The sequence below is a fragment of the Callorhinus ursinus genome, unplaced genomic scaffold (genome assembly GCF_003265705.2).
Source record: "Callorhinus ursinus isolate GAN/ISIS: 27379988/994484 unplaced genomic scaffold, GSC_fseal_2.0 scaffold10, whole genome shotgun sequence".
NCBI classification, from domain to species: Eukaryota; Metazoa; Chordata; class Mammalia; order Carnivora; family Otariidae; genus Callorhinus; species Callorhinus ursinus.
In genome coordinates, this window is record NW_027397072.1 from 76,041,727 (window position 1) to 76,068,186 (window position 26,460).

A 26,460-nucleotide genomic window follows, 5' to 3' on the forward strand; every position below is an offset into this window, starting at 1 on the left:
ATTTTGACTGCTCGTTTTGTACTTCTAGATATAGTTTATTCATTGTTCATATTTTGATGTTTCCAAGGGATGACTTATGTGCTGCTCTTGAAGTCGCCATCGATTGCTATGCAAAGTATAAAGTATTACCAAGGATTCATGATATCTTATGTAAACTGATAGACAAAGGCGAGACTGATCTAATTCAGAAAGGTTGGTCACCTCCAGTATCTTGCTGTAGTTGTTTTTCTGCAGTTTTTCCCTTCTTGCTTATTTAATCTCAGTGCATTGCTGTGAAGAGAAAATTTAACAGGAAGGGAAGTACATCCAGGGGAACTTTGCTATACTTCTAAAGTAAAAAGGACAATGTCAGGTAGATTTTCAATGCTGTCAGGTATCCTTGATTTTAATAACTGTTCATTTTGCAAACTTGCCTATTAATTTTTCCTCTACTTCTTGGTGATCTGCCTTCTCTGAGGAGTTTTCCCCCTTTATCTTTACCAGTTCTCTTTGAGTCTAGTCTTAGGTACTTAGTGTCCTAAACGTTTGCTGTTAGATAAGGAATGTGATCGAAAATGGGTTGACACAGCGCTAGTCTTTAAGTTATTGTAAATATTTGTTTTAAAGTTTTCGTATTTGTCCAGAACTTTAAGTGATACTGTGTTTCTTTATATTTTCGCTTCTCCTCTCTAGCAATGAACTTTGTAAGCCAAGAACAAGGTGAGATGACGATGCTGTATGATCTCTTCTTTGCTTTCCTACAAACAGGAAATTACAAAGAGGCCAAGAAGATCATTGAGGTAGGATTTTTAACTACACTATTCTAATTGTACAGCTATTTAGACTCTTAATTGGAATATGTTTAAAAATGTTAACCTTTGATTATGGTTGTTCTGATTCATGTTAATATAATTCAATCCCGATAAATGGGGGCTGGGGGGGTAGGACTCGACCAGCTTCCTTATTGTATATAATTACAGTTCAGAAAAGGCAGCCTGGTTGTATATTGAATTTGTTGCCTCACTTTGTTAAATTCACTATTATGTATCAAAATGATATTTGCATATTAAATCTTGGATTGTGGAACAATTAAATTAAACTGGCATTCCTGGGTGTAAAGTGGCTAATCCTCTTTCCCAAGGAATTCTTTGTTCTTAAAAGCAGTGGAATTTAATTTGCTGCAGGCCGTGCTCAGATGTATTTGTAATGCTTGTCTACAAGTTAATCAGCCAAACAAGTGCTGTCTGCAACTGTTTGGCATTTAATTTAAAATTTCTTCTTCTTCTCCTTTTCTTTTTTTTTAAACTATGGTAAGCAGCTTATGGGAAATGGTAGGTGACAAACCTGGCCTATTTAGGATTAGTGTATTGTATCTAGGCTTGATTGAAATTTTGCTTACTGAAATTGATAAGTCAAAGGGCAACTATAAAGTCTGTCCAAATTGATTAACTTCACTATTAAACAGCTCTGTTTCCTCTAAATAAAACATTCTGCAGAGGATAGACCCATTACCTTAAGAAAAATTATTTGATGTGAAATAAATAAAATATATATCAGTAATCCTGTTTCTGTCAGATCATACTTTGCCCTTATTACTCCATGTTTTTTTCCAAAAGTTCCCATGGTGGATGGGACACAAAGCTGGTATTTGGCCTCCTTATTTGTATATTGATGACAGCTTATCATGAAGTTGAAAATGTAGACATACAACCCTGAAAATTATTAGTTTCTCTTGATGTTTTTCAAAAAGAAAAGTATGAAAAGGGAAGACTGTGAAATTGATTCAGAATGTTCTTTCTCGGTCTGTCTTACAGCTCAGTCTGTCCTGTCAGAGAGAAGTGGGACATGCTATCTTGGACAGGTGCTTCTGTAGCTCAAGTAGTTTATTTGTATTCTCTAGAAAATAGTATAAATTCTTTCATTAAAAGTGCCTGGTGTATCTGAAAATGCGGGAAGCTGTCTGCCTTTTGAGTTCTGTTGCTCTGTATGCCTGGTATCAGTATTAGCTGGGCACTGATCAGAGGGAAAATGAAGCTTAGGTATTCACATAATAGTGACGAGAGGCTCTATAGTAGGAAATCATGTGTGTCTCTTTATGCAATAATCAAGATATAATAGGAAGAGCCAAAGGCATAAGAGTGAGCTCTCCTTTTGCCATCTACTTGCTAGTGTGGTAATGGACAGTTACTAAACCTTTTTAAGCTTCCTTCTCTATAAAAGAGAAGGGAATATAGTATCTTTCTTTAAGATTTAATATAAAAGGGAATGTAGTATCTTTCTTTAAGATTCAATCACATAATGTATGTAAAGCAGCTTGCATGTTTCTGGATTATGGTAGTAATCAATAATATTAATTCTCTTTGCCCCTTAAAAGTAGGGATTGTGTTATCTGATTTGCCCCACATAATTCACAGTATGATGCTTAAGCATAAAGGTACATGTTGTCACATGAATAGGTAAGAGAAAACTGCCTCTTAATTACTTTAAAGCTTTGCCAATGCAACATCATTGACTGTAATCATTTAGGGATGCTGTCTACTGATGACAGAATTTTCATAGTGGATGTGTACAAAATTGCTTAAAGGATAAAAAATGGCTTTACAGAACCCCTGCAGTATTCTAGGGTAGGACAGCCCGTGTGTGATACATGGGAGTATACTGAAGCACATTTCTAGTTTCTTTTTTTTTAATGGTTAGTTGGATTTGAATTGAAGTGGGAACTTGCTTTTTTCACTATTAAAAGTCAAGACCTGGAATTCTCTCTTGTAGTTTTCTAAGGATTATTGAAAATATAAAGAGTAATAAAAAATAATAAACTATGTATCAGCATGTGAAAGAATATTGTAAATGCGGAGCAACATTTTTTTATCATTCTCAAAAATGCAGTAGTGTCTTATCAATGGGTAGATTTGCTAGGGTTGAGTTTCCAAAGCAAAATATAAAATGAAGCTTCTTTGTATTTCAAGCACTGTGGGAGATAAGATAAGCCAGTCATAAAAAATGGTCACATTAAATGAAGAAAGAAGAGGCAGGATTCGGTGTGTAATAGGACTTGTGTTGTTTTTTAAATGAGCTGGTGTACATATATCATGTATTATACATAATACATTTTTATTTTTATTTTTATCATTTTACTTATTTATTTTGATGGAGAGAGAGAGAGAGAGCGAGAGAGGGAACACAAGCCGGGGGAGTGGGAGAGGGAGAAGCAGGATTCCCACTGAGTGAGGAGCCCAACACAGGGTTCGATCCCAGGACCCTGGGACCATGCATGACCTGAGCCGAAGGCAGATGCTTAACGACTGAACCACACAGGCACCCCTATAATACATTTTTAATATTACATTTTATTTCCATACGTGGATTATTGCAAGAGAGTGGACTTACAGCTGCTATTCTACTTTATACCTTTCTGTATTTCCTGAGTTTTCTATAATGAGCATATAAATTCTTATACTCAGAAAAAGTGTGTTCTCCCAAAAGAAGGAAAGAGAAAAGTGAATCAGATGAAGATTTATTAAAAGCGAATCAGACCAAGAGCTAATGTGAAGCTCCTTGAATGTGAGATTAATGTGTGAGAATAATTACTGAGAAGTGTTAACTGCTATAAGAAAAGTATGAATACTTCTGAGAGTTCACGGGTGGAACTTATTCCCAGTGAAGGAAATTAGGCAAGACTTTCTGGAGGAAATGGAGCATGAGGGGGGTTGATGCATATAGTATTCTTTAACATTCGAGAGTTTGATAGGGCTAGGAAGGGTATTACAGGTATTAGAGATCAAGCAAAGAAGTAGATAGAGGAAATCTCTAAATAGTTCTTTTTCCCCAGCTTTATTGAGATATAATTGACATGTAACATTATGTCAGATTAAGGTATACAGCATGTTAATTTGATTACTTATATTTTACAAAATGATTACTGCAGTAGCATTAGTTAACACCTCACATAATTACCATTTCTTTTTTGTGATGAGAACATGTAAGATTTACTGTCTTAGTGGGGCGCCGCCTGGGTGGCTCAGTTGGTTAAGTGTCCGACTCTTGATTGCAGTTCAGGTCTTAATCTCAGGGTCAGGAGTTTAAGCCCAGCTTGGAGCACTTAAAAAATATAGATAGATATAATAGGTATATATACATAAATATATAGATATACAGATTTATTCTCTTAACTTTCAAGTATATAATATTGTTTCTCTTTTTTATTAATAACTTTTTAAAAAGGTTTATTTATTTAATCTCTACACCCAGTGTAGGGCTCAAACTCAAGACCCTGAGATCAAGAGTCACACACTCCTCTGATTGAGCCAGCCAGCACCCTTGTAATATACTATTGTATATAATATAGTATTGTTAACTGCAATCACCATGCTATACGTTAGGTCCCCAGAACCTATTGATCTTATATGGGAAGTCTGTACCCTTTGACTAGTATCTCCCCATTTCCCCCAAGCCCCTGGCAAACACCATTCTAGAAGTTTGGTTGTTTTAGATTTGATATATAAGTGAGATTATACTGTATCTGTCTTTTTCTGCCTGACATATTTCACTTAGCATAATACCCTCAAGGTCCATCCTGTTTGACCAATTTCCCCTGCCTCCCTTCTTCCCTCCTTTCCTCTTTCCCTGCCTGTCTCCTTCTTCCCTCTCTCTCTCCTTTAAATCAGTAATAAATAATTATTTTTTTAAGATTTTATTTATGTCAGACAGCGAGAGAGAGAGAGAGAGAGAGAGCACGACCAGGCGGGAGAGGCAGAGGGAGAAGCTGACTCCCCACTGAGCAGGGAGCCAGACATGGGGCTCCATCCCAGGACCCTGGGATCATGACCCAAGCCAAAGGCAGACACTTAACCAACTGAGCCACGCAGGCACCCCAATAATAAATACTTATTGATGACATCTTACAGTCTAGTTGTAGAAAAAGACCTTAAAAAAATGAATCTATATAATGCAGTAATTGCTGTAGAAAAGACCTATTGCAGATTTGATCTTTCTGAGGAAGTCCATATTTGGGATGAGAACTAAAGGATGAATTGGGGGCCAGCCACATGGAGGGGAGGCAAAAGCATTTCAGGTAGAGGGAACTCCCTGTGCAAAGGCCTTGAGGCAGGAAAGTGCTTCCATCTTTTATCTTTGTTCTGTCTCTTAGGGCTCTTACCAGATAACACTCAAAAGAATGTCTGGTCCATTATTAAATACTTAATGTTAGTTTTATCCCCTTCCTCCTGTGTGACAGTCTTCCCTGTATTGAAGTCAGCCCTTCTGTCTCGCCTGCAGTCTCATCCTCTGCAGGGTAACTCTCCCTACCTAGATCCTCTCAGTGTTCTGCTGGCACGTTCTGGAATGAAATTGAGGAAATGTTCACAACTTATTTTTACAAACTTACATAATATCAGGTCAATATTTTGTGAACTGTATTCTGTGTTGTACCAGTGATGATGATCAATGTGACTTTTTCCCCCTGTGACTAGATTCACGTAAAATTTACACATGTTCCTTTTTAAAATATGCCAAGTATGAAGATGCACTGTTAATCTCATTACTCATCTAATCATTTCTGTGGTTTTTCTGTCCTTTATATAGTGAATATTTCTTTTATATATAATTGAAATAAATCAGACCATAGGTTCACCCTACATCACTGTTTCTGCATTCCATGCCTATGTAATTGAGAACTCTTCTGATCATTATTTTTAATGACATCATTCTATAGTATAAATGAACTAAAGTTTACTTGCCCATTTCTGTTTTGAGAAAAATTTTTACTATTAAAAGAAATCATCATAATTCACATCTTAACTTATAGGTATATTTGGTTTTCAGATTATTTACTTAGGATCATTTCTTAGAAGTAAGTGAAATGTCATCATTACTGTTAAGGCCCCTGATACATAAAGACAGAGGTTTTGTTCTGTCCTTATAGGTGATACCTCTTCTGTGGTTCATCATAGCAGAGATTTGGTCTAAAGCCCAGGCCTCCTGTGGTTTAGTCCCATGCTTCTTCTGCTAGAAATTATGATAAAATAAGATGGTATTTTTTTTTCTTTCTTTCTTTCTTTTTTTTTTTAACCAGGGTAATGCTGGCCTCATAGAATGAATTTGGAAGCTTTCCTTTCTCTTCTTTTTTTTTTTTTTTTTTTTTAAGATTTTATTTATTTGACAGAGAGAGGGACAGCAAGAGAGGGAACACAAGCAGGGGGAGTGGGAGAGGGAGAAGCAGACCCCCCCACTGAGCAGGGAGCCCGATGTGGGGCTCGATCCCAGGACCCTGGGATCGTGACCTGAGCCGAAGGCAGACATTTAACGACTGAGCCACCCAAGCGCCCCATCTCTTCTATTCTTTTTTTAATAATTTGAGAAGAATAGATATTCATTCTTCTTTAAATGTTTGGTAGAATTCACCTGTGAAGCTGTCTGGTCCTGAACTTTTCTTTGTTAGGAGTACTTTGATTACTCATTTATTTTCATTGCTAGTGATTGATCTGTTCGAATTTTCTATTCTTCCTGATTCAGCTTTGGAAGGTTATATATTTCTAGGAATTTATGTTTCTTCTTGGTTGTCCAGTTTATTGGCATATAATAAGCTGGTATTTTCTCACTTAAGAAAGGACTTTATTTTTCCAGTCAAGTATTTTTTAAGGTACTTCAGTCATCTCCCAGGAAGGAAGTGTTGCAAGGTCATTTAATAAATTAACATTGTTTGGATAATTCATTTTGTGTTTTAAGACTGGACATTAAGTCCAGGGAGGGATGATACATACAAGTATGAAAAGAGTTAAATGATGATATGAAATGTTAAATAACTACATTAAAGGTTTCCATAAAGAAATATTTATGTTTATTCTTAGCCCTTTGAGCAATTCAGCAGTCATGTACTTAGTGCCTGCCATGTGCCAGGGCCTTTTAAGTTTTCCAGGTACAAACACAAATATCTTTGAGTAAGAGTATAAGAGTCTGCTTTAAATTTGCTTAGCAGGGCGCCTGGGTGGCTCAGTCGGTTAAGCGGCTGTCTTTGGCTCAGGTCATGTTCCCAGGGTCCTGGGATTGAGTCCCACATCGGGGAGCCCGCTTCTCCCCCTCTCCTTCTGCCTGCCGCTCTCCCTGCTTGTGATTGTTCTCTCTCTCTCTCAAATAAATAAAATCTTTTTAAAAAAATAAAATAAATTTGCTTCACATTTCTCATTTCAGCCTTTTCCTTTGAGGTTCAAACTTAGATTATAAGCTAAACAATGTAACTACTATTAGTTACACTTTTCTGTTTCCAAATGGTTTTCATGTATATCTTCATAGGAGGTTCACAAAACAAAACAACTTTGAGAAGTAATTAAGGCGGGAAACTTTAGTTCAGAGTGTCAGTACGGAGCTTGGGAGCTTGTTTAGTTAGCGGTAGTTATGGAATTTGAAATAGGGTCCTGATTCCACATTTTCTCTTCGTTCTCCTATATCATTCCTACCTCTGTGATCTTGCTCTCTTTTTTAAATTGAGATAAGATAGGGGTGCCTGGGTGGCTCAATCAGTTAAGCATCTGCCTTCAGCTCAGGTCATTTTCCTGGGGTCCTGGGATCGAGCCCCGCATCGGGCTCTGCTCAGCGGGAGTCTGCTAACCTCTGCCTCTCCCCACCACTCGTACATGTGTGTTTGTGCACTCTCTCTCTCTCTCAAATAAATAAAATCTTTTCTAAAAACATAAGATATAGCATCATGTAAGTTTAAGGTATGCAGTGTTTTGATTTGAATGCATTTATATATTGCAGCATGATCTCCATTGACCCCCCTCAATATCTGAACCACCACCTTTCTCCAGAATTATTCTTTCTTGATTTTCTTTTTCCCTCTTCTTATCTGCTGTTACCCTTCCATCACATGGTAGCCAGAGTGAATTTGCTGTCTTCTCAGGAACAAAAACCCTTCTTTTTATGGTTTTGTGTTTAGGACAAAAGTTTGGATTACAGTGGTCTCCCAGTCTTTGTGGCCTTTGTTCCTTACGAGATCACATGCAAGGTTTTATCCTAATTTGCCTTTCTTAATAAGCCAAAATGGGTCTTACATATTCAGAAGGATTTTTAAAGCTATTTTTTCCCCTGATCTCCCAAATTTTAAGAGACGTTGGTTCTCATGCTAATTCATACCCCTTCTCCCATGAGTTAGTTTACTTATTAGTATCCCCTGTAACAAACATGTGGTTAAGCGGGTCATGTTTGCTGAGTCATATTTTCCTCCTTACTCTAGACATGGTCCTCAAGTCTTATCTCTGAAGATTTGTTTTTAAGATTTATTTTTATTTATTTGAGAAAAAGAGCACGTGGGCGTGGGGGGAGGGGGGAAGAGAGAGAGTCTCAAGCGGACTCCATGCTGAGTGGAGCCTGACGTGGGGCTCGATCTCATGACTCAGATCACAACCTAAACCGAAACCAAGAGTCAAACACTTAACTGACTGTGCCACCCAGGCACCTCTATCTCTGAAGATTTTAGAGAAAAGGACAAATATTAAAAGATTTAGTAAGTTCCATGATGCCCTTTTTCTTCCCTTGCTATTCTAGCTATAAAGATAAATAGTTGGGTTCTTGTTTTTGCTTGTCCACTCCCTCTCATGCACTTGATTTTCTTCCTGCTACATTGAGTAGAGGATATGAGGCTTGAATAGTTGTTCGTTTTCCATTTCATGTTTCTAGCATTAACGGCAGGAGGCATCAAAACAGGTACAAACTTTTATTTGAGTCAAATTTAAGATGGTTTTCCTTGAGTTTGAAGTAGGAGAATCTTCATTTCTTTCTACTTTAAAGATAGTAATTACGTGATAGGTCTTTTTACTAGTGTATGTAGAAGCCTATTATGGTAACAGCAAATTTACATCAGAGTAATGTAACAAAATTAAATGAAAATTATTTTTTATTTTGCATTACTCTTCTTATACAAGTGAACCTAGTACTAAATTGGAACTTCCAAAAGAATGTTTTGAAGTACAGTAACCTCAGTGGAAACAAACATGCCAGGTTTTTTATTACAATAATTATTTTATTCTCACTGTCCATTAATTAGATTATATGTAGCAAAAACAGAAAAAATTAGGTAAGTTCATTGTTTTATTTAGGCACTGAATGGTTTATGGTAAGTTAAATAGCATCCCAATTAGAATTCTATTCTCCATATTTTTATTACATTTTCTATTTTTACTTTCAACTTGTAGTGCTTAAAATTCAATAACATGTTAAGAGATAAGCCAGAAATGTAGACTATTACAGAAGCCTAGGAGATTTAGTTAATCTGACCTAGATGTTCTTTTGATGATTGAGATTTATAATGTAAAAACAGTTCTCAATTTCAAAATGAAACATAGGAATATCTGCCGTATAAGTCAGCTGTCCTGACAGTGACGGGCAGATTAATCAGCCACAAAAAGGAAGTGTTTACCATAAAAGTTGTGCTATTTAAATCATTGGCATTTGGATCAGCAATAAGTTGAAGTTATAAGTGAATGTAGTCCTTGCATTTTCTCCTTCTTCTAAAGAGGACGGTGCAGTATTTTTGAAAGGGCTTTTTGTATACATTTGATTTCATTTGGTTTCATTTTCAGTGTAATGCATGGGAAATCAAAGAGGTAATGTGAGAAAATCCTTGAGTAGAAATTGTGTGCAAATGCACATACTAATGATATTTGAGAATATATTTCAACAGTTGATTTAGTCAGCATTTATTTCTTGTATCCCAAAATGCGCATACTTGCACAGTCCGAATGAGAGCACTTTACAACTTATACTGTACCAGTTTTTCTGTCATTCTGCCAAAGCTCTGAGATGTTAGTGTCTGCTTCGTTTCTTAATTTAACATTGTACAGTATTATTTTAAGGAATAAAAAAATCCTGACTTCTAAATAAGAGATCAGATTTGAGGGATCCCTGGTTTAGTCAACAGAGCTGAGGGGAGAAATCAGTGGAGGTACCTCCTCTAGACTGGAGCAGCCAGGGCTAATGAGTATGTAGTTTTCTTATCATAATGCTGTGATTGAAATGTAGTATTTAATGGGGAAACCCTCTTACACATGATGAAAATACTATAGTTATAGTGACAAATCCTTGGAATTATGTGTGAATTAGTTTGCCTTTTATTCCAGTATCCAAAATTATAAAATAAGTGCTTTGAAGCCAGAGTTACTGACTAAACCCTAGTAATTTCTGATTGAGGATATAACATATATCTCAGTAATAGAAATAAACTAAGACTGTGAACTAATTTTAAGTCCTTACCTTATTTTAAGTACCTCGCTCTTTACACATTTAGTTTTAGATAGTAGGCAAACATTCGTGGTAGTCGGAATACTTTTATCGCTAAATTTTACAAAGCATGTTTCTTTTAAAAGTAAAAGCCATTGGTTTATTGTTATGATGATGGTTAGTAAGTTTGTGTAACAATAATTTTTGCTTCCTGAATCCATTGGGATCTCTGAAGTGTGTGTGTGTTTAATTTGACATCTTTTGGAGTTGATTTAGTTCACCGAGTCAAGGTTTCTTTTTAAACTAAAGAAAGTTTAACCATTTTAATATTTAAAGATTTATGGAATGAAAATTGACCTGCAAAGCAACATTTTGACATAACCCAAATTTTCTGGATACTGGTTAAATATAGGCTATTGTTTATGCTCTGTTTTAATCCTAAAAGTCTTTGGTAACTGTGGTATTAAGTTATAGGTTTCTTTTATTATAGTATTTGGGAAGGAGGCAGCAAATTCATTAGAAGGAGAACTATTGTCTTTGAGGGAAGATTAACATTTAGCTAAGCCTTACCTCATGTGTTATATGATGATTTTATTTTACAGACTCCAGGCATTAGAGCTCGATCTACAAGACTTCAGTGGTTTTGTGATAGATGTATTTCAAGTAATCAGGTTTGTGTTTAATTTCTGGTCTCAAGCACCTAAAACTGTGAGTAGAAAGCAGGTGTCCTTCCTACATGTCATATGAGCATTTGGGGATTTCAGGACATATAGCCTTATTAATGGAAGCAGCATTATCTTGGTTTTCCAAATAAGCAGTAGCTTAATTCTTGTTTCTGAGGTTCAGTAAAATCCCTAAAAGTTTTAATTTGGGCCCTGAAGATTTTAGCTTGCTTTATCCTAGTTGTTGGCTTGAGCAGGCTAACCTTGTTTCCTTTGCAATTTAAATCTGCTTCAGTCCTTAGTGACCAGAGGAGTCACTTATGGGAGCCCAGTGGAATATCTACTTGACGTCTCCTCCAGTGCAGATATCTGTTCATATCCTGCCAAGTGAAAGCCATAGGGGAAGAGGAGTATAACACTTGGGTGGAGGAGTATTCTTATTAATAAATAGAGGATATACTCATTGAGTCCCCTACGCAAATATCTTTGAATTCTTCAAAATGCATCTTCATGGAGGTTCCCTTAAGCAGAATACTGTTCATGTTTTGTTCTTGACTACAGAGTCCTTCAGCTTTTTAACTTTAAAAAAAAATTGCTTTTGATTATGGTAAGCTACATATATAACATATAAAATTTATCTTTTTAACCATTTTAAAGTTTTCACTTCAGTGGCATTAAATACATTCACATTGTTATGCTCGGCTCTTTAACTTTTGAAGTGAAGTTGATCTGCCCTTTGGGTAAAGCTTGTTTGAAGGATTATTAAACTGAGATTTGTCAACTATAAAATATATCCTTTACACAGTCTAGATCCATCTGTTGTTAATCTTATTTTTAAGGTTGAAATTCTAGAAAAATTAGTGGAGCTGACACAGAAGCTGTTTGAATGTGATAGAGACCAGCTGTACTACAGTCTGCTAAAATTATATAGTAAGTAATCTAACTATTCCTCATGTTCTCATCTTGAGACATTTATTCTATTGAAGGCAGGTGCAAGAAAGGAATATCAGGAAGGTCTAGTGATTGTCAAATGTGTGGTCTTCAACAGAGGCTAATTTTAGAGGCCAGATTGAATTTTATCACAGAATGTTATATTGTATCACTAGACACCATACAATTTTCATAATTTCTGACAATCTTAACTGCAGTAATGAGAAGGTGAGAAAAATCTTCATCAGGGCCACAGAATTTAATAGAACTTTTTGAGGATAGACCGATTTTTTTCCTTTTATTTAAGTCCTTCAGTAGACTTACCAATAACTACTATAAATCACACAATCACTAACATGTTCATGTGTATAAGATCTTTTTCCAGGGGCGCCTGGGTGGCTCCGTCATTAAGCTCTGCCTTCGGCTCCGGTCATGATCTTGGGATCAAGCCCCGCACTGGGCTCCTTGCTTGGCGGGGAGCCTGCTTCTTCCCCCCCACCCCCCCGCTGCTGTCCCTGCTCTTGTTTCCTCTCTTGATGTCTCTCTGTCAAATAAATAAATAAAATCTTTAAAAAAAAAAAAAAAGATCTTTTTCCAGAAAAATGCGTACTGATACACAGACTCATCACTAAACAATTTTTTAAATTTGATTATATTCTAATACAGTTTTGACCAAATCTATAGTATAAACATTTTCTTACATTTTATTACCTACAAATGACTACATTGAATGGCTACACTAGAATTTACCCAGCCAATCTCCTTATGCTAGACATGTGACTAGAATTCCATTTTACATGTTATAAAACAGTGCTGCATCTTTGTACCTTAATCTTTGTTCACACCCATAGTTGTTTCCTTAGGCTGGATTTGTGTTTGTGTTCTGAAACTTTTGATCTCTATTAACCAAACTGTTCTAGTATGTCAATTTCAATTTATACACCTGGGAACTTTGCAATCTCTTTAGGGTATTTGGGTGGAGAGGAACAACTCTTAGAAGAGTCAGTGACAAACCCACCTACCTTCCTACCTTCCTTCCTTCCTTCCTTCCTTCCTTCCTTCCTTCTTTCCTTCCCTCCCTCCCTCCCAGACATTTGATCTAGTTATTTTGTTTTTCTTATGGGAAATTTTCCTTCACCAAACAGATAGCAGTGAATAAGTTAACTCATTTGTCTTTTTGAATTTGTATTATCATTAGAAGCTTTATCTTCTGTGTTGATGGTATAAATAATACGACTTGCTGTAAAATTTATACTTCAGTTGTTGGTTGCATTGAAGTGCACACTTTACTGTGTAATTCTTAAAATTCTTAAAATTCAATTTTTTAGCTTGAATGGTCAAATTCTGGCACATAATACTGAGGTTGTTACTGAGTATATACAATTAGAAAACTTATGTTTTAGGCGTTTAGTCCTTAATTGGTGGGTTATAACCTGTATTTATTCAAGTGCTAATTCTTTCCCTTCTCCACCCCTTTGTTCCTTTTGAGGAACTATTTCATGCTTAAATTTTAATTTTATACCAACTTCCAGAAAAAGAAAAACAAACCCTGAATGTATCCAAATGAGTCTTAGCAGTTAAAGTAGTCCCCCCAGAGGACCGTAATCCCTAACCATGCTAGATATTGAAGAGGACACTGCAGATAAAAAAACCTCTGTGTGGTTAGGCCTGTAACCAAGACTAAGAATATGGAGTGAAAGAACAACTGGAAGAATGCACAAGGTACAGTGGTAGTCCATGGGAGGTGGAGGTGGCCAGCCTCACAAACCTCTTTTTCCAGTGGAGATGACATTTTGCTGATGCTTTTTTAAAAAAGAAAAAGAAAACAACTTCTAAGTTCATCCTAAAATTTCCTTTAGGAATAAGGAGTCTCTGAGGTTTATTACCATTTTTTTCTCCTTAATCCCCTCGCTTTCCTCTGTTGGACACCTTCCTCCAGTTTTTTGCTCTGTATTAGAGCCAATAGTCTGAAGAGCCCTGTAACGTGAGGGTGGCCTCTTGTAAGGCTGGAAGTGAGAGGAATCATTATAATGAAGTATACTTTTTAACCCAGTTTGTATACTTCATACCTTTGTAGTGCTATAAATAGATAATGTGGTAATCCTCCCCTTTCTGAAGAACAGACAACCTCTCCTTTGTTGGCCTCTCTTTCCATTTTGCCCTTGGACCCACTTATTTAAACATGTTAAATAATTTATAAAGCACTATGGACTCAATTTATTTGAAAAGGAACATATGATATATGAAATGCCCTATTGTACTTGAAAAATCCATATTGTGGATTGTGAATATCTGAGAAAATAATTTGTTTGGCCTTCTGGAACTTTTTATGAGCTCATTCTTTTTTTCTTTTTAAGATTTTATTTATTCATTTGAGAGAGAAAGAGCATGAGCAGGAGGGAGAGGGAGAAGCAGGCTCCCCACTGAGCAGGGGCCAGATGCAGGGCTCAATCCCAGGATCCTGGGATCATGACCTGAGCCGAAGGCAGACGTTTAACTGACTGGAGCTCGTTCTTTCTTATGATGTAATTTTGGTCCCTGAAAGAGGGTGGCCTAATTATTTTTGGGTATTTGTTGAAGAGCAGTTTTGCTTTGCTTTAGAATGGTATCCACCGCCACACACCTGCACACTTAATGTTGTGAATTACAACATACTACAGAAACAGGCACAAAACAGAGATACACATTGCTCAATGGTTTATGATAGCCAATATTCATATAACCATAGGCTAGATTAAGAAATAGAAAATGAAACTTTTCATATCTTTAAATACTACTTGTACTAAAAGTGTTTCATTTTCTGCTTACTCTATGCAGTAGGATGTTCATAGATGGTCTATTAAAAGAATCTGTCACAATTCAAACTTTATTTCTGTCTTTTCTAATACACTTTGACCTTGCATTGTGACAGTCTTGCAATACTAGTTCCTAGACCTATAACAAATATTACATGAATGAAGCAATCCCTCACCTGCATAAAGAACGTGCCGTTATTTTCAGATGACAATATTTTTACCTTCTTACTGAACATTTTATTGTATTCTAAACATTGCAGTTTCTTTTTACATATATACAGATAGTTTATTATTTGTATACATTATTGGAAAATAAAACTGCTTTACATTTGTAATTTTACCTTAAAATTTTTTCAAATCTATTTTTAAAAATCCAAAATTTACAACTTTGGCATTTGTTCTACATCAGAAATTGTTTTTGTGCTATTTTCTTCAAGTACTTACGGCCACTGACATTTCTTTTCACACTGTATGGCTTCCCCGCAATACAATAGTGTACAGAATCAAAAGTGGAAATGTCATTTTGTCCACCCCTCAGAAGTAACTTGTCAATTGGCCATCCTTCCAGTGTTTTCTCTCTATATTTCTATTATACTTTTTACGTATATACCTATTATTTTGATTGTTTTATACGCTACATGTTTCATACTCTATATTATATTTTATGGCTTCCTTTTATACTTAATATGAAATAAATTCGCAGGGAGAGATCAGTGCCTTTTCTCTTTAATACCGAGTTTAAGTGCTGGTGCCTTTGGAACCTCCAAAGTTGACCATTAATTTTTAATTTGTGAGTTCATGAATTTTTTTTAAATATATTTGTGTTTCAGGTTATTGCAATCATTATCCTTTTGGGTGCTCAGATTGTTCCGTCTTTGACCAGTGGGGACTCCTTTATGTTGGCTCCTATGTCATTTGACACACCTCTGTAGTCTTTGATTGTTTTCAGGCAGAACAAGACAGTCCAGGCTTGTGTTGCATCTCTACCCTGGACTTGGATTCCTTATTTTAGAGGGAAGCTTATTTAGAGACCATAATAAATGGCCCCATCTGATCAGTAATATGTAAAAACTTAGTTTTACAATTAAAACCCTGAACTAGAAGTTTTCATCTCTTAGTTCAGTACCATAGAGACTGTATGCGCAGTGCCAACTCTTATTATTACTCACTGGTCATATAGCCATAAATTACAGCCCCACTACTGTGTGTATTCTTATAGTAGTGTCCAAAATTGTTGGGTTGAATAGCTTAACTAGTTCTGAGAGATTATTTAGTAGTTAGCCCCCTTGTTCGTTTTGTTTTTTTTTTTTAAGATTTTATTTATTTATTTGTCAGCACAGCAGGGAGAATGGCAGGCAGAAGAAGGGAGAGTGGCAGGCAGAGGGAGAAGCAGACTCCCCGCTGGGTAAGGAGTCCGATGCAGGACTTGATCCCAGGACTCTGGGATCATGACCTGAGCCAAAGGCAGATGCTTAATGACTGAGCCACCCAGGCACCCTGCCCCCTGCCCTGCCTTGTTTTTTTAAAGAGGGGGAACCATGAGTTCCAGGAATGTGATGATGGGATTGTACAGGCAGTGTCCAGTCCTTGGTCAGAGCCCAGATTTATGGCTGTTTGATTCTTCAGGTAGCAAGTATGATCATTGTTATCCTGGTAGGAGGGATTTTAAGCCCCAGATGGCTATTACGTCAGAAAGGCATGACCTTTCTGTGCTTTTTGTAAGGATTTACACACAGGTGCAGGTGTTGGCACACCGACTAGTTTGATTGTCTCAAATGTTTGTTACATATTTAGTGATCCAGGCATATTTCCAAGAAGTTTTTTCCCTTTAAGCAAAAAAAAAGTACGTGTTTTATGTCTGTCTGTTGTGTGTGTGTGTGTGTGTCTGTGTGTGTGTCCGTGTGTGTGTGTGTGTGTGTGTAAATATAAATGAGTTGTTTCATGTTATATATGCTATCTAATTTTCATGTATTTTGAAATATTCTTTTTTTTTTAAGATTTTATTTATTTGAGAGCGAGAAAGAGCATGAGCTGGGGGAGAGGCAAATGGAGAGGGAGAGGCAGACTCCCTGCTGAGACGGGAGCCTGATGGGGGGCTCAATCCCAGGACCCTGGGATCATGACCTGAGCCAAAGGCAGACACTTAACCAACTGAGCCACCCAGGCACCCTGAAATAATTTCTTGTAAAAGTTGCTAGTCCGTTTTAATTAAAGGTGCATCTCTGTAATACCTTTTGTCCTCCCAAAGTAGAAGCTTTCATATACTCGTGCCTTTTTTAGAAGAAGAAGAAATTACTTTCCTAGAGTTCCTACAGTTGAAGACAGAGTTGTACATCCTCCACCCACCTTCTCTTCAGTATTCATGTTATCTTAAAAATGAATCTCTTTAAAAACCACCTTAGCAGTGCTGTTTCCAGTTCTTGGACACCTTCCCTAACTATGTCTTCCACAGTCCACAGGTGTACCCTCTGGCAGGGGACAGAATGTTCCACCTTATCTCTTCTACAGAATTAAAGATGCTGGAGCTTGGGGTTTTGTTTTTCATTTATTTAATCCGATTAGTTTTATATATTCGTATACTTGAAAAGTTACTCTTGAATTTTACATTACATGAGAACATTTTAATGTAGGGAAAACATAATTAATTAGCTTATCAGAGTCTTGTTTTGAAAATAGATTATAAATTTAAGGGTTTTAAAGTGACTGATTTTATTATCAAAGTATGTACAAAGTCATTGCAATCGGTGTATGACCTGGGGAAATTTTCTTACTATTACCGTTTTCTTTGTTGTATGTTTCTGATGGAGCAGGAATGTGTTTTGTTTTTGTTCTTTGAGTTTTTTACTTCCAGGAGCCATCAGTTATCAAAACGTAGCTTTTCAGTTGGACAGGTGTGGAGGAATCTAGGAAAATCCCATCTCTTTTAGTATTTTTGTATTTTTGAGAAATATATTTACCTATGTTTTCTGGAACATTTGTGCAGCCCCCTTCTAGGAGCTGACTATACACAATGAAGATAACTTTTTATTCATATATGAAAATTAAAAAAAACACAGTTAAAACAGTATTTCTTTGTGCTTAATTTATTGTATTGAACTTAATTAGTGTCATGATATTTTTCATATTTTGGTCTAGTTTTTCACAAGCAAAAGTTTATTATATTAAATGACTTGACCTGTTCTCTTTTCAAAACCTATTAGAATGTTTAAAAGTACAGTCTTGATTATTAAGTTTTTGCTATTTGTGAAGATTAGGTTACCACATAAGAGGAACTCAATTATCCAATGTGAAGGGATCTGCCTGTTCCCTGCCAATAAACTTCCCTTGCCCCAAAATACTTATTTAGTCTGACGGCATTATTTGTTGGGATTAAAAAATCTATCACATAATGTGATAGACATTCTTCAAGTCAGCAGAAGAGACAGAATTCTCCCTGTTCACTAAGTGAAAAGGATTTGTTGATTTGACACTTTTGAAGAAAGTCATATATTTGTGCACTTTCAATCACTTTAGACCTCCAGCTATGTATTATACTATATACATGTACACATCATCTTTCCAAAGCCTCATGGGCATAGTTTGGAATTGTTACCTATTTCTGATTCTGATTTCAGCGGTGGGCAACTTCTCGGTAACTTTAAAAAGACTTTATTAACATGATTTTCAAAGTGTGTAGTAAAGTGGGGTGGGGGTTGTTTTTTAATAGGTAAGGAATTCCCATTGTTGAAAACTCAGAAGGCATACAGAAGGAAGTCTTTAAGCCTTTGGTCCACAATCATCCTGTTCTTTTCCTTGGAAGCAATATTTGGAATAATGCTTTACTTCAACATCAAATAGGAGAAAATTCTAAACATTTTTATGAATTCGACTTAGTATGTTCATTAATTTCTCCTTAATCAAACTTTACAGAAATAAATGGTGACTGGCAAAGAGCTGATGCTGTGTGGAATAAAATGCAAGAAGAAAATATTATTCCTCGTGCAAAGACATTAAGATTATTAGCAGAAATCCTTAGAAACAGTAATCAGGAGGTTCCTTTTGACGTACCTGAGGTAATTTGTTTTTAACTGTAAGCATAACAGGTTTTGTTGTTGGTATAACTAGGGCGTAATTAGCCCAGCTTTATACTAAAAAGGTCACTCTATATACAAGGTTTTGTTTAACTGAATACTTTTGTCTTTCAGTTGTGGTATGAGGGTGAAAAGCACTCCCTGAATTCTTCATCACCCTCACGTGCAGAAAGTAATATCCAGAAAGATCTGTTGAATGCCTGCCAACAGAAGAAAAGCAAAGGTAAATCTATATGCTGGGGTCTTCTAACAGCAACATGGGATCTAAGCCCTTTTAACAAATTAGTAGTGCTCGGGCGCCTGGGTGGCTCAGTTGGTTAAGCGACTGCCTTCGGCTCAGGTCATGATCCTGGAGTCCCGGGATCGAGTCCCACATCGGGGTCCCTGCTGAGCAGGGAGTCTGCTTCTCCCTCTGACCCTCCCCCCCTCTCATGCTCATTCTCTCTCTCAAATAAATAAATAAAATCTTTAAAAAAAAAAATTAGTAGTGCTCTAGGACAGCGATGGAACTTAAATATCTTAATTATTTTCTTTTGTTTTTTAAATTAACAAAGACATTTTGGGGTAGTTGGGAAAACAACTGAGTAGTAGATAATATTAAGGAATTATCTCATTTTTTAAAATTTATTTATTTTATTTTATTTTTTTAGTAATCTCTACACCCAACATAGGGCTTGAGATCAGGAGTCTCATACTCTTCTGACTCAGCCAGCCAGGCACCCCTACCTCATTTTTAGTAGATATGATAGTGCTGTTAAGATTTATAGGACAGTGTCCTTAAATTTTGAGATCTTAACGAAGTACTGAGAGATGAAAAAAAAAATCAAGATATCTATAATATATTTTAAAATACCTAAGCCATAAGGAACAAAGATAAAGCAAATCTGGCAAAATGATAGTAATTGTTAGATACAGGTGATGGGCATATGGAAGCGTCCATTATACTATTCTTTATATTTTTTTGTTTTTTTTTTTTTAAAGATTTTATTTTTGTATTTGACAGAGAGAGACACAGCGAGAGAGGGAACACAAGCAGGGGGAGTGGGAGAGGGAGAAACAGGCTTCCCGCGGGAACAGGGAGCAGCCCAATGCGGGGCTGGATCCCAGGAGCCTGGGATCACGACCTGAGCCGGAGGCAGACGCTTAACCAACTGAGCCACCCAGGCGCCCCTATTCTTTATATTTTTCTGTATGTTTGAAATCTTTTATAATAAAAACTAAAATAGGCATACATTTTATCAAAAATTATACTTTGAAAATAGCATGATCATGAATGTTTTTTGGCAAATATATTTATTATAGATTTCACATTTATTTGAAAGCAGAAAATGAGTAGGGCATTAAGCACCATACTCATGTATGTTGTATTTAAAGGTTGGAGGCCGGACATGAGGTCTGTGTCTTGCTCTTCCTTTACTCTCGTGGTAAACTTTCCTGAAGTGGAATGCCTATCACTATTATGACTATTTAAAATTTTTATGACCATCTTGAACCCTCTGATACCAGCTTGCCTATTATATTACAGACATTTCCATTTAGACTTCATTGTACTCTTTCAAAATCTTATGTTACTGTTGTATCCTTCACTTTTGTTAATTTTTCTCCATAGCATGCTGACATTATCTTTAATTCCTTCAGTTTTGTGTGGATTTTCAAGTATGCTTTATGATACTTTAACCATTATGCAGCAGATTGTTTTTTTCATTTTAGTGTTGACAGTTTTGAGCTCTGTTCAGTAGAAAAGAATCAATTTAGAATTTTACAGAACCTCTTAATTTCTTTACTTAATTAGAATTTTGTGACAGTGACATAAAGTGTACGAGGAAAGAATAAGCCAAGCTCTTATGCTTTCTCAATCATGAATAGTAACTTTATTCTTTGGATCATTTTCCTTTGCGGCATATTCCCTATATACATCCTTGAGTCTTTCACCATATATATGTTGTTAAACCTAAATATAAAGTTAATTATGACCATTAGTACTATTTCAGTAGTGGAATTTTGATTAGACTGAAATGAGTATAAAATTAGTGTATAAGGTAACTGAAGATTCTAGAACTCCTTCGTATGTCACCTTTTTAAAAACTTTTATTTAAGTAAAAACAACTAGTTAACTAAATAAATATAATGCACTGCTTATTACTATAAACATACCCCTATTCTAGTTTTAATATACAATTTATATTTATTTAACTGGTTTATCCTGTTAATTCTTCAGAGTTTTTAGTTTTGTGTATATCTCAGGATTTGGATGCTTAGCAAAACATTAATACTTTGAAAATTGATTGCTCGTGTTAGTACTTTATCCAATTTCTGATAGCTTAGTATACTGACTTTCACACCAGAAACCTGTGACAAATGAGTGTGGTGCATTACAGTGATAGCCTCTTTCTTTCTATCTTTTTTCCAACTAATAGAGAATAATAAACAGAGCCATCCGATTTCATACAAAGATTTTAATTTTCGGGGCACCTGGGCAGCTCAGTTGGTTAAGCATCCGACTGTTGATTTCAGCTCAGGTTGTGATCTCACGGGTTGTAAGATCTGAGATCAAGCCCTGTGTTGGGCTCTGCACTCAGTGGGGAGTCTGCTGCTTCTCCCTCTCCCTTTGCCCCTCCCCTGCTCGTGTGCGTGAGTGTGCGTGCGCGCTCTCTCTCTCTAATAAATCTTTAAAATAAACTACAATTTTAGAAAACAACTAGTAAGATTTCCTAGATTATTTTGTTAATGTTAAATACTCAATTGTGCTTATTGTATATTTTCATTGAGCAAACAAACTATGCTTGTTGGGGAGTAGACAGTAATTGCACTGCATTTAACTTCTTAGCTCTCGTAAAAGGGAGCATCATGGACTGAATGATAGGTTTTATCTGTTCTCCTTGGTTAAGGTGCAGATATTAGGGGTGCCTGGGTGGCTCAGTCAGTTAAGCGTCTGCCTTCTGCTCAGGTTGTGGGTCCCAGGGTCCTGGGATTGAGCACCGCATTGAGCTCCCTGCTCAGCGGGGAGCCTGCTTCTCCCTCTCCCTCTGCCTGCCGCTCCCCCTGCTTGTGCTCTCTCTCTTTCTGTCTGTCAACTAAATAAATAAAATCTTAAAAAAAAAAGATGCAGATATTAATGTCATATCTTTTCTCTCTGGTTTTGTCTGAGCTCAGTGTGAAAGAATAAGTTTTTGACATTGTCACTTCAGTTTAATTGAAGGGCTCTTGCAAACTGCCCTAACTTTGAAATACAAATATAATGTCTGCTTGTTCAGAAACCTCTAAAGTAGCTCAGAATCTTCTTCTGAGCATTAATATCATGCTCACTCCTGGTTGCGTGTATTGTATTTCCTTACATTGAGCTTTATACCCACCGAAGGTCGTACATGATAGTTCACTGGTGCCCCATCTCTATTGTGACTTTATACACACCAGAGAGTGGATTATAGTTTCAGTTGGATGTTTATAGCCAGGCAATTTTATTTCAGAAAAGTAAGTGACTGAAAAGTGTAGTTACTTCTCTTTTGGTAACATCTTTTCATTCACTGACAGTTATTGTGAACAAGTGAAATAAAACTGTTAATCAGTCAAACAAATGTTGCTTAGTTTACTTGTTAGATACCTGTATATTTGAAAATTGTATGTTTTTGTATAAGTCCTGTCGTAGCCAAATAATTTGATCTCCTAATTTTAGAATTATAGGCTATATTCACTTTAATGCTATTGTGTTGAAATGTTAACCATTGTAACCACCCACTTATAGATTAAAGATGGCTTTAAAATGCATCTTTTGCTCCCCTCAATCTAAATTATACCTCTGGTTTATTTGGACTTTACCATACATTTTGCAGTTGATTTTGAAACTAGTATCATCTTTTGACAAATTCAAAAGAGCTATTTCTCATTTTTATTGGCATGAAAATAAATTTATTGACTTTGGAGAGTTAGTATGAAAAGTAATTTTAAAAGGAAATCCTTTCAGGTACCAGTCACATGGCTTAAGTAAAGTGTCCAAAACTGTGACTTTGTTTTTATAAAGATGAGAAGGGTGACTGCTTCTGCTGTTTTGGTCAGTGTATTTGTCTCTGGAGAGTGGTATGGTGGGTGAGCATGAAGACAAACACACATGTGGCTTTGGGGCTTTGCTCTAGGGGGTTTTCCCTCCTTTCTGATATTTTGGAATAACGTCATCTCATTTTTTGTTTTTTTTCCTTCGTAGATGCATATACTACTTTCCTGAAGGCACAAAAGCAAAACATTGTGTTGAACAGTGAGACTTACAGCAGTCTTATAAAATTATTGTTGGAGAAGGATAGTTTCTTAGAAGCAGTACAAGTGAAAGAATTGTAAGTATTAGTCCATTTATTAAACCTGTCACTTAAGAAAAGGATCAGCTATCATTAGGATTTTCCTAATGATTTGTAGCAGCTGCTTAATTATCCTCAACTACTCACAAAAATCCTATGAAATGCTTTTCTAATTTTTTTCTTTTTTAGATTTTTTTATTTATTTGAGAGAGAGAGGAAGAGAGAGAGAGAGAGAGAGAGCACGAACTGGGGAAGGGGCAGAGGGAGAGGGAGAACCATAGTCTGCTGAGCAGGGAGCCCGATGTGGGGCTCAATCCCAGGACCCTGAGATCATGACCTGAGCCGAAGGTAGATGCTTAACCGCCTCAGCCACCTAAGCACCCCTGGTTTTCTAATGTTATGGGTTTTTTTTAACCTATAAAAAATAACCTTTACTGGCCCTGCACAGTGCAGTACATTTTCTTTGTGTAATATAAGCTCGCCACTCATTTATGAAGTCCCTATACAGAAAAATAATTTTTTCCCTTTATCATACTCTGTTTCTTGTTCAGCAGCTAGATTCATGAGCCTTTGTGGTGGAAGGAGCCTGATGCAATGAAAACACCCAAGGGCTTTGAACTTAGGCAGGAATTCGAATCTTACTTGAAATCTCTACTGGGGAAATTACCTCCCATCTGTGAAGCTCATTTCTTCTTCTATGTGATGAGTGGATGATAATAAGACCTACATGAAAGATCCCTTAAGAATGAACTAGTGAAAATATAGGTGCTCAACACATTTTAAATGCCTTTTCTCTTTCAGTGTCTGTTGTGTTTTTTGTTTGATTTTGGATTTAAAAAAAAAAATCTGTTGAGTGGTGGTGGTAGGAGTTTTGTCTCTGGCTAGTTCCTTACAGTAAAATTAATCAGAACAAGAATACGGTTTTCTTACCTGGTGTGTCAGTGAATGGACTCTGTTGTCTTATCCCCAAGGAGTTATCACGAAAAGTTGCATTATTAACCAGAAAGGGCTTAGAACGGAATAGATCACAGTGACCCTGCTCTGTAATGTAGACCTGTCCTGGTGATGAGTTTGTAGCCTTATTTTCAGTGGCGAAGGTCAGCCTTTTCCTAGTGTATTGCAAGTTCTGAAATAATCTCTCTTGGCTCAGTTTTGGCCTTCAAAATTTTTAAGTCACAGTACTTTTGAAATATTAGAATCCTGACTAGAAAGTGGATGCTTTCCATTCTTGCAGTTTGCTGGAAAATCTGCTCTTAATGCCAGTGTAATGTTATGCACCATAGGGACATATTTACTGTTTGTGTTTCGTTACATTTTGAAAAATGTATATGACTGTACTTGTCTGTGGAAATGCATATATACGCACGTACAGTGTATATGATGTACAGTGTATATAGATATGTACGGTATGCATGTGTACACACACATATGCTCACCATATATATATCTATGGTCTTGAATCATCATTTGCATGTCCTATATCAAGGACAGTCACACGAAGACTTTTTTTTTAAGGATTTTATTTATTCATTTGAGACACAGAGATACAGAGAGAGAAAGCATGATGAGCAGGGAGAGAGGCAGAGGGAGAAGCAGGCTCTTCGCTGAGCCAGGAGCCCGATGTGGGGCTCGATCCCACGACCCTGGGATCATGACCTGAGCCGAAGGCAGACGCTTAACCATCTGAGCCACCCAGGCGCCCCACACGAAGACTTTTTAAAAGTTCAAGTCTTTATTTTTTTTTAATTTATTTTTTATTTTTTATTTTTTAAAGATTTTATCTATTTGACAGAGACAGGCATAGCAAGAGAGGGAACACAAGCAGGGGCAGTGGGAGAGGGAGAAGCAGGCTTCCCGCCGAGCAGGGAGCCTGATGCGGGGCTCGATCCCAGGACCCTGGGATCATGACCTGAGCCGAAGGCAGATGCTTAACGACTGAGCCACCCAGGCGCCCAAAAGTTCAAGTCTTTAATGTATTCTGTGTCTCATTTGTGTGTTTACTCAGTTGCTAATTAAATTACATATCTCTAGAATACTCAAGAGCTGCTCAATTAGTGACTTGGAAAATTTGATATTGAACAGCGTACTGTCCTCTGTAATCATTGGAATCATCAAGGGGGTGGGGGTTTTTCCTAAAATTACTTTTCTCAGAAAATTATTACCTAAACTCTCTACCCTAACGCTGCCCGTGGTAATCAAAGGCGTTCTAAAGCAACAGTGATTTGGGAGGAACGGGGCAGAGAAAAGAGAGGCGCATTTTGTGGTGAGGACCGGGTCTGATTCAATGAGGGGATAGAAGCAAAGAAGGAAAGTTTATTTTAAATTTTAATCCTGAGGTTGATCCTGAAATACTTCCCCAAGATACAGATTATCTTTCTTTTTTTTCCGTTTTAATTGGGCTTGTCCTAGAACAATGAGCCTCACGTTCTTTTAGCATGAAAAGATTCCCCACAACCTACCCCAAAGGTTCTGATTCATTTGATCTGGTGCAGGGCCCAGGAATCTGCATTTAATAATCACCCAAGTGATTCAGTAATCACATGATGTAAACATTTTGATCAGATACCATTAATAATGAATTGTACTAATGTAGGGCATGTTAGGTATTTTAAAACATACAAAATAGAAACTTTTCAGAGGATAATAAGATTTAAAAATAGAGGCTGAAAGGTTTTCTTGCCTCACTCTAGAGCCTTCATGCAGTGTTAAGTACCTTTCACTGAAGATGGCTCACTGATGGGTGGTTTTTCAGACTGCAGTTGTAACCAGTACGTGGGTCACGGAATCTCTCTTTAGTGGGACAGAACCAACATTTTGTTTAAACAGAATAGAAAATATCAAAGTACTTCATGTGATAAAGATCGTTTTGTGAGTTTTATTTATATGTGCACTGGTAGGTAGTGTAAAACATTTCTTCTATGTGACTGTGGATCTTGATCACACAAGTGTGAAGGCTGCTGATCTAGAAGGTGTTTGCAAGCACAGCCCTTCTATTTCCCCTTCTGTGTACGATGTGTAAAATGTAGGTTGATCTTTCTTTCCCTCCTTCTCTAGATCTTCATGAAGCCTTTTTGTACTCTTGAGGGCACTTCTATCTTAGCTGTGGTATCCTTCCAGGAGTATTTTGCAGCTGCCTTTCACATATAGCTGGGTGGGCCTAAAAGAATCCTAGATGCAAAGCCTTACCATGCCTATAGGCACCTAATCTGGGGATTAGATGCACATGCTTTTCCTTGAACCGAAAACATGTTACATCTAACTATAAAAAAATTGTATCTTGGGGGGTGCCTGGGTGGCTCAGTGGGTTGAGCATCTGACTCTTGATTACAACTCAGGTCATGATCTCAGGGTCGTGAGATCAAGTTCCAGCTTGGGCTCTTCGCTCAGCACAGGGTCTGCTTGAGGTTCTCTCTTTTCCCTCTCCCTCTGCTTCTCCCCCTGCTGGCGCTCGTGTGTGTGTGTGTGTGTGTGTGTGTGTGTGTGTGTGTGTGTACACATGCACGCTCGCTTTCTCTCTCTCGTAAATAAA

The 26,460-nt window shown here is 36.9% G+C and overlaps 1 protein-coding gene across 2 annotated transcripts in view; it reads left to right on the forward strand.

Annotated features, from left to right (window-relative positions):
• LRPPRC (leucine rich pentatricopeptide repeat containing) overlaps nt 1-26,460 on the forward strand; it is a 105,061-nt gene that overhangs the window by 60,752 nt on the left and 17,849 nt on the right. For both annotated transcript variants that reach the window (XM_025868917.2, XM_073897778.1), the window contains 7 exons: nt 68-192; nt 673-779; nt 10,791-10,859; nt 11,690-11,780; nt 18,485-18,627; nt 18,760-18,868; nt 22,844-22,970. In XM_025868917.2, coding sequence (XP_025724702.1) covers nt 68-192; nt 673-779; nt 10,791-10,859; nt 11,690-11,780; nt 18,485-18,627; nt 18,760-18,868; nt 22,844-22,970 — 771 coding nt within the window. The remainder of the gene's footprint in view (nt 1-67; nt 193-672; nt 780-10,790; nt 10,860-11,689; nt 11,781-18,484; nt 18,628-18,759; nt 18,869-22,843; nt 22,971-26,460) is intronic.